General features: G+C 53.2%; 1 protein-coding gene across 1 annotated transcript in view; it reads left to right on the top strand.

Annotated features, from left to right (window-relative positions):
- Positions 1–7,468: 7,468 nt before the first annotated feature.
- The window catches only part of PDX1 (pancreatic and duodenal homeobox 1), a 25,399-nt gene continuing 20,567 nt past the window's right edge, over positions 7,469–12,300 (top strand). The window contains exon 1 of the mRNA XM_015405407.1: positions 7,469–7,892. Coding sequence (XP_015260893.1) covers positions 7,469–7,892 — 424 coding nt within the window. The remainder of the gene's footprint in view (positions 7,893–12,300) is intronic.

Here is a 12,300-nt window from a genome sequence, read left to right as displayed (position 1 = left end):
GAATGTTCTAGAGAAGTGCCACCACCATTCGGAGAGCCAGTTTGGTGTAGTGGTTAAGTGTGCGGACTCTAATCTGGGAGAACCGGGTTTGATTCCCCACTCCTCCACTTGCACCTGCTGATGTGACCTTGGGTCAGTCACAAGCTCTGGCACAGCTGTTCCTGAAAGAGCAGTTTGTGTCAGAGTTCTCTCAGCCTCACCTGCCTCACAGGGTGTCTGTTGTGGGGAGGGGAAGGGAAAGGAGTTTGTAAGCCGCTCTGAGACTCCGAGTGAAGGGCGGGGTATAAATCCAATCTCTTCTTCTTCTCTTCTTCTTCTTCTATATATAAGGGAGATGCAATCAATAGGATGATACATCTAATAAGCAATGTAACAGGACTGAGGACTGCAGGAATTTTGAAACGGAGCTGTTGTTTGAACAAAGCATAAGTAGTAAACATGACACATTAAACAATGCAGAACATGGCATTCCTTCAGTAGAAACACGGTGCATTTTCCTGGTCTGATCTGTTGTGATGTAGCCTATTTTAATCTCTCTGTCCACTGAGTTCCAGCTTGCATCTCTGTCAGAGCCTGCTAAACTCTGCGTTTTGGTTTGTAGGATGCTCTAGAAGAGGGCAGATCACAAGAGAAGAAGAGTTGGTTTTATACCCCACTCTTCACTACCCGAGGCAGTCTCAGAGAGGCTTACAATCTCCTTCCCTTTCTCTCCACAACAGACATCCTTGAGAGAACTGTGACTGACTCAAAGTCACCCAGCTGGCTTCATGTGGAGGAGGAGTGGGGAACCAACACGGGTTCTCCAGATTAGAGTCTACTGCCCTTAAACCACTACACCACACTGGCTCTCAGCAGTCTGTCCTCTTCTTGGGTATCTTAACGAACCTAAAAGCAGAGCCTGGCAGGCCCTGACTCTAAAGGAAGACAATCTCCTCTTCCTTTGTCCTGTGATGTCTAGTGGGAGACACTGAGAAGTAAGCCAACCACTATCTATGCACTCCTACCCTTTCATCTATATAGCCTTGCCCTTTTAATCGTTGCAACACTACAGCGCATTAGCCTGTGGGCACCTTTTGAATTCTGGCACAGGGTGATGGGCACATCCACGAAATGGCCACATAGGAGGTGGAACAAACTACACAGACAGAGGAAGCCCAAGTACAGGGCATAAGAGGAGTAGATTTAAAAAAAAAATACCCTAGGAAAGAGGAGTCAGAGGGAATAAAACCAGCACTGTAGAGGCAGCTGTCACTGAAATGTCAATCCGCACAGCCAATCAGATCTCAAACTGGGCAATCAGAAGACCACCCAGCCCCACCCACTTTCTAACAGCACTTGGGGGCACCTGAAAAGGTGTTGGTGGATACTATGGCGCCCCAGGCACCATGTTGGGGACACCTGGCTTAGGATTTCTTACCTGAAGATACAGAGACCCTGTGTAGCACAGTGGGTGAGATTCTGGTTAAAATCTTCTCTTTTTTCAGCCTCTGTTCATCTGCGAAAAAAGGGATAATAATACCAACCTACCTTATGAGGTTAATGTAAGGACGGCAACAAGATTGCCTATGATTAGCCCTTCAGATGTTCAAATTCTAATCTACTGTGGAGGAAAGTTCTTTCTGAAGCAATGAGTCATGGTAATCAAAAAATATGTTTTAACTGTCTTTTAACACACACACTCTCTCTCTCTCTATTGGTGGCCAGGTACATTCATTCTCTTACCCCTATCTACCTTTCTCCTTTCTCTTCATATCCTTCTGCCTTCCAATCCTCTTGCTGTCTGGTAAGACCCATCATTAACTTAGTCCTCTTCTCTACATTTTCCCCATCATTGGGGCTCTGCCCCACCCACCCACATTGGTGAGAGCCAGTCTGGTGTAGTGGCTAAGAGTGCGGACTCTAATCTGGGAGAACCGGGTTTGATTCCCCGCCCCTCCACATGCAGTTATTGGTGTGACCTTGGATCAGTTACAAGTTCATTCAGAGCTGTTCTGTCAGGAGCAGTCCTTGAAAGAGCTCTCTCAGCCCCACCTACCTCACATGGTGTCTGTTGTGGGGAGGGGGAAGGGAAGGCGTTTGTAAGCCACTCTGAGACTCCTTCGGGTAGCAAAGTGTTGGGTATTACAAGTTGAAAACACTCAGTATATCTGGGGTTAAATGTTTGTTACTCACAGGAAGTCACATGTTTCTCATGTAACCAATGTTCTTTAGCTGTAGGATGCCTGGGAATTTTCTCCCTGATCCAGGAATTTCATTGGGACTAAAGTGTCAATGGTGTATTACCATTTTATGGCTTCTCTTCCCGTCTTTCTTTGGTGTTCTGAAGAAGAAGAAGAGCAGCCATAATCTCCCTCTTCTAGTTTTGTCTTTGTAGAGTAAGGATGTAGCCGATAATGCTCTGTTGTTATTTTCATCCCAGTTACCCTTCCCATGCTAGAATTTAGTAAAAACGTTATATTTTAATCACACGTGGACTCTCAGTCTGAATTATTTTACTCTGGCTCTGCTGGACTATCTTATCTCTGCTAAATACCATTTTTCAATATCTTACTATCACCCAACACAAATCTCTTCTGCTGCTGCTGCTGCTGCTGCTTATTTAAAATGTGTGCAGAGGTCATTTCGGGGGGGAACGCGGGGGATCGCAGTTCCCCCAGGTGAGGTATGGGGGGCGGGGCACATGACAAAGCCCCGCCCCCTGCTTCTGGCCACCCCGCTTCCGGCCCTCATTCAGCCAGGAGGAGGCAGGAGAAGAGGGAGGGTAAGTTGCTTCCTCCCTGCCTCTCCCCACCCCTGCCTGCCTGGGGCCATGGAGGGCCTTCGCGGGGCTTCCTTGCACTCCCACCGGCCTTGCAGGCCACCGCCGGGCCCCCACCCCTCATTTCCGGTGATGTCAGGGGGTGTGGCCTTATGACACACTTCTGGTGATGTCAGGGGGTGTGGCATATGCTAATGAGTTATGCTAATGAGTTCCCCTAGCTCTTTTTCTACGAAATGACCCCTGAATGTGTGTATATGGCAGTTAGAGTGACAGAGTAGGACTGGGGAGACCAGAGTTCAGGCATGAAGCAAGAGCCACATATGACAAACCTGAACTTCTTAAAGGAGGCTTGGGCTGAATGTGGGTGTGGGGTGGGACTGTGCATCACTGGTAGAGCATCTGCGTTGGGTGCAGAAGGCCCTGGCATCTCCAGCTAAAAGTATCAAGTAGGTGATGCAAAGGCAGCTTCACGGGTTCAATATGTAACATAAATGAAAGTCCAAGCCACCCCTTGCTCATTCTCTGTGCTGTGAAAGTTTGGATTTCCAAAGGTTTAAATTTTTAAGGCTGAGATGTGACATCTGAATGTTAGGATTCAAAATGTGACCGCTTTTGACTGAGTGAAGCAGTGAGAAAATGTATGAAATTGTACTGCCAAGCTTAAGAATATCCCTACTGGATCAGACCAGCTGCTGGATCAGACCAGCTGCTGGACCAGACCAGCTAATCCAGCATCCTGTCTCACACAGTGGCCAATCAGTTGCCCTGGAGGGCCAACAACAGGGCATAGATGCCAAGGCCTTCCCCCGATGTTGCCTCCTGGCTCTGGGATGTTAGAAGAGTGAAGGACTATCTGCTAGCTCCTGTCTCAGACTTCAGGAGGTCACCATAGATTTAGGCAGATAGACAGGTCAGGGCACACAGACCATTCTTTCCTTCCTGTTATCTGATCCTATCCCTTTGAAGTGGAATGCTGTTCTTAGGGATGAGTTTCCGTCCATCTGGCTTGACACCTCCCTCCCTCCCTCCCTCCCTCCCTCTCTCTCTCTCTCTCTCTCTCTCTCTCACACACACACACACACAAAGAAAAAACTTTGCCCTCCATCTTTGGAACAATGGATGCACGGCATGTTTTCTCTGCATCCACAACCATCGTAGTTAGATAGGTTACATTCTGTTCCTATCTCTCATTTATACTGTCTAGAATAGAGTTCCATATAATAAGTCTCTTATTAGTTTTGAATCTGACTACTGGCTTTCTGGAAGCTTGCTAGCACACTCAGCTTTGCTGCGTGGAAATGCCTAGTGCACCCTGCTGCATTAATAGTGATTCCTGGCTCTACTAAAACCAGAGAATCCAACATGGGATTCAGAGGTTTAGTGAATGTGGAGGTTCCCCTCAGTCACCATGGCTAGCAGCCACTGATAGACCTCTCCTCCATGCACCACCTTCTAATAACTCTCCGTGTAAAATCGTGTTTCCTTTTGTCCATCCTGAACCTACTGCCCATCAGCTTCATCGATTATCCTTGACTTGGAGAATTCTGGGGGACGGAGAAAAAGTCCCTCTCTATTTCTACTGTTTCTATCAAAATGGGCAGCTATGGTAGTCTGTAGCAGTAGAAAAGAGCAAGAATCCAGTAGCAGGGTATGAGTTTTCACGAGTCACTGCTGAAGAAGCGAACAATGACTCACAAAAGTTCATACCCTGCCACAAACGTTGTCAGTCTTTAAGGTGCTACTGGACTCTTATTATTTCTATGACAGTATGGTATGACAGCTGTCTGATACTGTCAAATGCTGGCTATGGTGTGCCAGATGCTGTCCAACTGACCACTGTTGCAAAACCTTCAGATGTCTTTGCAGGTATGATGCAGTCAGGAAATATTCAGGAAAAATATCTCATGATCCTGAACTTCTTGAGATGAGATGAAAAGTCTAATAGAAGTCTAATAAAGATGAAAGGTGAGATGAAAAGTCTAATAAACTGGCATTCAGGGATCCCTCTCTTCGAGGTTTGCATGAGCGACCTTTGACTTACTTCCTTTCATAGGCAGGGTTCAGTCTTCATTTGCATCATTAGATGCTCTGATATTGTTAAGAATAATCATATTCAGGGCACAACCCAGTCACACTTCAGGGGGGGGGGGAATCAGCTCTCCTATTGCAATAAATGGGATCTAAAAGTCATAAACTTTGGCTGGCTCATTCTCTTCTTTCTTAGCATACCAAGTGTGCCATATCTGCCATCAAGGACTGAACCAATGCTGTGTTGGCTCATATGTATTGTGGAGCTATGTCAGAGCTAGGGCTGCCAGCTCTGAGTCGGGGAATTCTGTGGGAGAGGTCTTGCCAAGGTGCCATAGAGTCCGCCCTTCAGAGCACCGGGGTGGGGGTGGGGATGGGGGCCTTGATCGTCTGGAGATCAATTGTAATAGCGGGAGATCTCTCCAGGTGCAACCTGGAAGTTGGCAACCCTACTTTCTGCCTTGCTGCCTCTGTTTTTCTCCAGCTGATGCCAGCTCTGGCTCCCTCTTCCCCTCCAAATCCCTCCTCTGGAACCACCTTTTCCGATTAACTCTTGGGCACAGCCCCTTCCCTTATCAAAACAATACTTGGCCTGGGCTCCTGTTCTCCCCTCCTCTTTCCACCTCCTTTCCTTCCCTGTTTCTTGTCTCAGACATGAGACTGGAAGCTCCTCGGGGCGGGGTGTGTGTGTGGGTGACTCTGTAAAGCGGCCTCGCATTATCAACAGCCCCCGCAGCAATGGCGAGGGATGCATTTTCTAGCTCAAGGCAGCGCAAGACCCTTCCTCTCTCGCCATCCCTCCCCAGACGCGCACACCTCGGAACAGAACAATTCCAACGCACATATGCAAATATTTCCTGGGCTGGTGAGCAAACTGCTGGCTGTTTTAGGAAAGGTTTCCTTTCTGTTTGCCAGAGGAGCCTTCGGGCTGCAGGAACCGGCCAGGGCGATAAGCCGTGTGTGGCCTTTGCTAATCTCTGACTGATAGAATTCACTCGGGTCGACAGGTTTCCCAGGCCGGAGAGGTTGGAAATTCAACAATCCTGGACACTTCTTGTTGATTGAGCTTAAACAAACTCGAGGGGAAGCGGAGGAGCCCCGCCACCTGCCCGGTGCTGAGCCCCGGAGGGCCTGCTCCGCACACGGTGACGCCCCCCCCCCTTTCCCAGACCAGGAGCAAACGTCCTTGGAAGGGGCTTTCATGGGACTCCGGGAAGGAGTGGGTTCATTGACTTGCAGGCAAAGGGGCATCCAGAAAGCCGGTCAGTATTTCAGACCCCACAACGATCAGGAGGCGTTTCTCAGTTCTTCCACTGTGTTTTTATCCCACTCTGCCTCGGAGGGGCTCAGGCCAGCTTACACGGTTCTTTCCTCTCCTCCATCTTGAACTCACAACAGCAGCTCTTCGAGGCAGGTTCGGCTCAGGGATGGTTTGTTGGGTATGATAACCCACCCTCAGCAGCGGGCTTCATGGCTTCATTTCGAGCCCCGGTCACCCCGTCTCCGCCTTACAGCACCACTGACTGCTATAAGATGTGAGCCGTAAACATTATTATTATTATTATTATTATTATTATTATTATTATTATTATTATTATTACCCAAGATGACGGGGCCCCGCCGCCGCCGCCATATCTGCCATCCGGGAAAACCTGGGGTTTGAACTGACGTGGCCGTGTGGTATCTGAAGAAGTGAGCAGTGACTCAGAGAAGCTCATTCCGTGCTACATATTTTGTTCGTCCTCAAGGTGCTACCTGGACTCTTGGCTCTTTTCTGCTGCTACAGACAGACTAACACGGCTACCCATCTTGATCTATGGCCGTGAACTAATACCTGATTAATACGTCTAACTTGCAGCTCCTCAACCCTAATCCTCAAGCGCTGTCTAGAGAGCGTAGTGCCTTGAAAACGAGCACAACATTTAACTCAAACAACGTATCTCGATCAATGCTCCCTCTACGCTGTGGAGTCTTGTGAGCAAAAATTCCACTTTGTGAGCTCCTGGCATTAAAGTTGTGAGCGAGCAATTTGGCTACTGCATAAATTAGTTTGCTCTGGAGCCCTCCTTCCTGAGCGAAGACAAAAATCTGAGAGCTGGAGGCTAAAAACGGTGAGCTAGCTCACACTAACAGCTTAGAGGGAACACTGATCTCGATAACTAGTGAGGCTCCCAGAGGTAGTGGGTCGGGTTGCAAAGAAAGAGTCAGGCACACCGGTCAAGAGTTCAGCTGTTCACGTTTTTTAAAGCACCAGGGCGCGATCCTGCAGCGAACAACCACGCCCTTCGACCGGAAGCTCCACCCGATGGACGCGGCTTATCCGCGAGGCCGTCGAAGCACTTTGCACCTGCTCAGGAAACGTTTCCCGCGCGGGTTCCCCGGGCTGAGCCGGGCCCGGGACGGGGGCGCGTTCGGGGGGGGGGGGGGTTTGGAGCCGCGAGCGCGGGGCAAGTCACACCTTGCGGGAGAAAACGAAAGGACACCGCGGGACCCGCAGGTGACCAAGAGTTTCTTCTTATTGGGACAGCGTCGCCCAATGGGGAGGCGAGGGCCACTCACGTGGGCGGGCGGAGGGCCAATCCGAGGGCTCCCCGGAGATGTCCTGGTCCTTGGCTCCATCGGCAAGTCCCGGGGAGGCGAGGTGGACCTGTCAAAGGCATCGCCCAGCCCGGCCGCGCCATGAACAGCGAGGGCCACTATTACGCCGCCAGCCCGCTCTACAAGGAGCCCTGCGCCTTCCAGCGCTCCCAGGCCCAGGATTACGGCCAGAGCCCGCCCGCCTGCCTCTACATGGGGCGCCAGCCGCCGCCGGAGCCGCCTTACCCCGCCGCCTTGGCGGGCCTGGAGCAGGGCAGCCCGCCAGACATTTCCCCCTACGAGGTGCCCCCCATCACGGAAGACCCCGGCGGCCTCTCCCATCTCCATCACCACCAGCACCCCCACCAGCACCACCCGCAGCTGCCTCACCCGCACCAAGAAGCCCTCGCCGCCTTCGGGGAGGGGATGGAGTCGGGCGCCCTGGAGGAACCCAGAGTCCAGCTGCCTTTCCCCTGGATGAAATCCACCAAGTCCCACGCCTGGAAGGGCCACTGGGTTGGCACGGGTAAGACGCCTGCCTTCTCTCCCCAACCCACCCACCCCACTTTCCCTGCTTGGTCCCCGCTGAACAACTCCGCTTCTCGCCAGGCTCTGCTTTCGGGTGGCCCACGCTGGGCGCTGGAGTGCTGCCAAGGGGGCTCCCAAGTGCTCTGGTGGCAACTGATCGTAAAGGAGCCCCCCGCCCCAAAATCAAGCCTAGTCCCATTGAAATGCGTGCCCCGCGGAGAGCAGTCAGTCCGACGGAGATGTGCTTCTTGCAAGGGCTCTCAGGAGCGGCGGGCTAAGGCCGCGGTCGCATACACGAAATAATCCACTTTCAATCCACTTTCAGTGCACTTTCCAACTGGATTTTACTGTGTGAACGGGCAAAATCCAGTTGGAAAGTACTTTGAAAGTGGATTTTTTTAGTGTGTGTGACCAATGCTCCCTCTAAACTGTGAAGTCTTGTGGGCAAAAGTTCTACTTTGTGAGCTACTGGCTTTACAGCTGTGAGCGAGTGATTTGGCTACTGCATGAATTAGTCTGCTCTGGAGCCATCCTTCCTGAGCGGAGACAAAAATGTATGAGCTTGGAGGCTAAAAAAACTGAGCTTAGCTCACACTAACTCAGCTTAGAGGGAGCATTGCCGTGTGGCCGGAGCCTTAGTCTGGTGTAGACAGTCTCCCTTCGGGACGTGGAAGCCAGTAACAGTCAGGGCCACTTTACTGACAACAGACACCCCCTCCGTGGGAGAGAGAAAGCATTCTCGTCCGGTGCACAACACAGTTCAGGAGAAAACAAAATGCAACAGGTAACAACTGGAATGGCCATTGGAACACATCCGCGCTCCCTGAGCTCTTTTGCCTGTGCCGCGAGCCGCACAGACAACCTGAAGCACTTGATGGGGTAGCTGGGAAGCGACTGGGCAGGGGAAGGGGGGGGATATAACCTGACTCATTGTTGTTGTTGTTGTTGTTGTTGTTGTTGTTATTATTATTATTATTATTATTTTGTAATGTCTTGTGACAAGGAAATAAAATAAATTGGAACGGAACTTGGAGGAGGAAACCGAGGGCCGTAAATGAATCCCCCACATGTAGTAGTGGTATCAGCACTTCCTACCGGGTAGACGGAGGCCTTCTACGAAAATAAAAGTGTACAAAAGGTGCATTATTAATTAGACAAATGGTATTATCCTAATAATGGCCATATTATCAATAATAATTTTATGTAGCGCCATCAACGGACTTGGAAGTGTAACGGACACACTAGCGTGTTAAAATTCGGCTAAGCAAACAGGCCTGTCTTTACTGAATGTGTGTCCCCACCTTTCCCGAGGGGTGCCTCCCATTCTCCTCCCCTCCGTCTTGTCCATCTTTATTCGCTGGCCCGGGGAAGCGAGGACTGGACAGAGGCCCAGGCCTGCTTTGCTGCTTTTCCCCCCTACCGGGCAGAAGGCGAGAACGAGATTCCCCAAAGGTCGCCACTTCTGACCAGATGGCAGCAGCCAGCCAATCGAGCTCGGGTCACTTCACTTCACAAAGGAGTCGGTGTTCCAGAGCGGTCCTTACAACGGGAGAATTTACCTGCTCACCGCCAAATCCGTGGGTGTGTGGCCTCCCCAGATTTGTAGGGCGCATCTGGGGGCAGAGGTTCCCCCCCCGTTCTAGATCAAGCCCTTCCTGTTTCTCCGAGGTTCGCTATAGGGGGCGATTTCCCCGAAGCAGTAAAGAGGATTCGAGTTTATAACGATTCTGTCGGGGTGGAGGAGAACCGAGCCGCCTTCTGGGGCTGTCTTTGGCAACCTTCGTGAAGAACAGAATCCCTGCTGGCCCCCCGTCCTTTAGCATCTGGCCATTTTGAGACATGCCTCGGCCTATTGCCTTTCCCACGAAAGGAAACCGCTTTGGCCATCTGTAATGCAGCAATTTATTTTAAAAGGTTTCACTAAGGTCGTCTGGCGGGGCGCGGGGGGAGGACCCTCCTCCTCCTCCTCAGGAAACGCTGACGGGACGGGGGGGGGCGCGGCGCGCAGGCCTTCCTTCTCTCGCTGGCGCCCTTTCGGTTGTAACTGGATCTGAACCAGCGATTGCCGCTCACTCCCTGCCCCTCGCTGCGTCCTTATGCTGAAATGGAGGCGGGCGAGAAGAGAAGAGAAGAGGGCTCTTTCCCCACCGAGCTTCGAAGGCGGGCGAGGGAGATCGGCCCACAAAACAGTCGCCTTCTTGGCTCTGGGTTGCAACGAAGCGGCGACTCGAAGGAGCAGCCCGGAGTTCTCCCTGGCAGGAGCCCCTTCCCGCCCCCAGGTGCACCCAAGGGAGTCCGGCGGGGTTGGCGTTTGCTTCGCCTCGCTCAGGACTGGCCTCCGGCTTGGAGAGAAGGGCTGCCTGACTCTCGCGAAAGCCCCGCTCCTACTCACAGCAGCAGCAGACACCGAGCAGGCAAATCCTGTGGGACTTACTGTTGCTTCCATTTGCTTGGGGTCGGGCGGTTATTTATTTGGAAATAATAATGCTGCTTTTCTCACACTGAGCTGAGCGGGACTAAAACGAATACCGTGTTGACGCGAAAGAAAATATGATCCTGACTGTAAGACGGCCCCCTTAAAATGTTACGCACACGCTAAGCGTATTATTAAACACATCTGTAGCTCGTATGCGAGTCCAAGACGACCCCCTCTTCTTTTATGCCACGGGGAGGAGGGGGGACACCTTGCCTTGCATTTGAATCAGTGCTGTACTTCTCTGTCCCTGTGGGCCTGTCCGTGCTGTTGGAACAGAGGAGAAGGACAGCCGGATCCTAGGCCTGTTTTTCGGAATTAAATCCCGTTGACTTCAGGAGGACTTACACACTTGAGCGGGGTTTTCTGCCTTAACCGGCTTAACTCACGCTGCCAGCGGGCTTTGGCTCCCCGTTCCCCCGGCTGAAGGCGCGCAGCACTCGGCAGGCCGCCCAATGACGCTTCGGGGCGCTGGGGGGGGATCCTAAGGGCGCCCTTAACCGACCCGGGGGGGCTTCAAGCTCGCCCTTGCTTGGGAATAAGCCCGCGTGAACCCAGAGGAGCTGATCCTCGGCGCCCTTTGGGTCGGTTTTTCTTTCTCAGAAATAACTCCACAAGATCCGTTCAAGTGCGAGTAGCAGTGGGGGTGCTTAGGCTCCACATTGGCTGCGGTCACACACGCACGAAAACAATCCCCTTTCAACACACTTGCAATGCACTCTCCAACTGGATTTCGCCAGTTCACACTGTAAAAATCCAGTTGGGAAGTGCACTGAAAGTGGATTGAAGGGGGATTATTTAGGGGCCTGTGGGTCAGTTCGGGCCCCGTCTGGGTTCCGGGGGGGGGGGGGGGGGGACTGGTTGATGCCCCTGGAGATCGCGACCATTATTCCTCCAGACAGGCGGCCTTGCCGGGCTTTCCGCACTGTGATCTGCGGCCCTGGAAACAGGCGGTACAGAGACAGCGCACGACACGCCGTGGCGACCCCTTGGATTTTCCCCCCCGCCCGTTTAAAATGATGTTTGTGTCGTGATTTGCAGGGCCCGGGCGAGCTCCATCTCCTTCGATCCCGGAGGTTAAGCAGGGCCGGTATCCGACTGGGAGACCGCCGAGGAAGTCCAGGGCTGCAAGGGAGGCAGGCCAGCGACCCCCACCCCGTCTGCACGTCTCGCCCTTGGGGGGGGGGTCCTCCCTCCGGGGTCGCTCTAACCCGGGGTGCGCGCTCTCTGCCCCAGAAGGGGTTTCGGCTCCGGGGCGCGGGAAGGAGGGCGCTGGCTGCTGGGAGGGAGGGGCGAGGGGGGGGGGGCTTCACGCACCGGTCTCGATGGAGCAGCCAGCTCTGCCACCGCCGGCTGGGAGTCACAGGCCGACGTGGGGACTCCTATTCGCGTGTGCGGAGAACCCTCGGCTCTTCCGCGTGCTCGGGCAACCTGTCCTGAAGCTCACCTTGGGAGCTTCACGCACCGGCCTCGATGCAGCAGCCACTTCTGCCACCGCCGGCTGGGAGTCACGGGCCGACAGGGCGGCGGGGGGATTCCTATTCGCGTGTGCGGAGATTGAGAGGGCAGAGAGCGCTCGGCCCCTTGAGAGGCCAGGCCTCGTTCTGGCGGAAGCCCCGAGTCCCTTCCCTCGGGAGGAGAAGGAAGGCCCGATGGGATTCGGCGGGGCTTCGTGCCGAGTCAACAAGGGAGGACGAGGCTCGGCCTTCTTTCCCTCGGGTGCCCGGTAGTCGCTCCAGGCCTGCCGCCGCTCAGGCCTCCGGAGGGAAGGAGGCTCGCGAAGGCCTCGCCCGTCCGAATCCCGCGGGGGGATCCAGGGCGCTCTCCGGGGAGGGCCGCGGGGGGACCCGCCTGTTTGTCTCCGGCCGGACAGTGTTATCGGGACGCCTTTCTGCAAACAGGGCCTTTGCGGGCTTTACTCAGAGAGACAGCA

The sequence above is a fragment of the Gekko japonicus genome, unplaced genomic scaffold (assembly GCF_001447785.1).
Source record: "Gekko japonicus isolate JY-2015 unplaced genomic scaffold, Gekko_japonicus_V1.1 scaffold1477, whole genome shotgun sequence".
Classification (NCBI taxonomy): domain Eukaryota; kingdom Metazoa; phylum Chordata; class Lepidosauria; order Squamata; family Gekkonidae; genus Gekko; species Gekko japonicus.
This window is presented reverse-complemented; position numbering and strand designations above follow the sequence as displayed.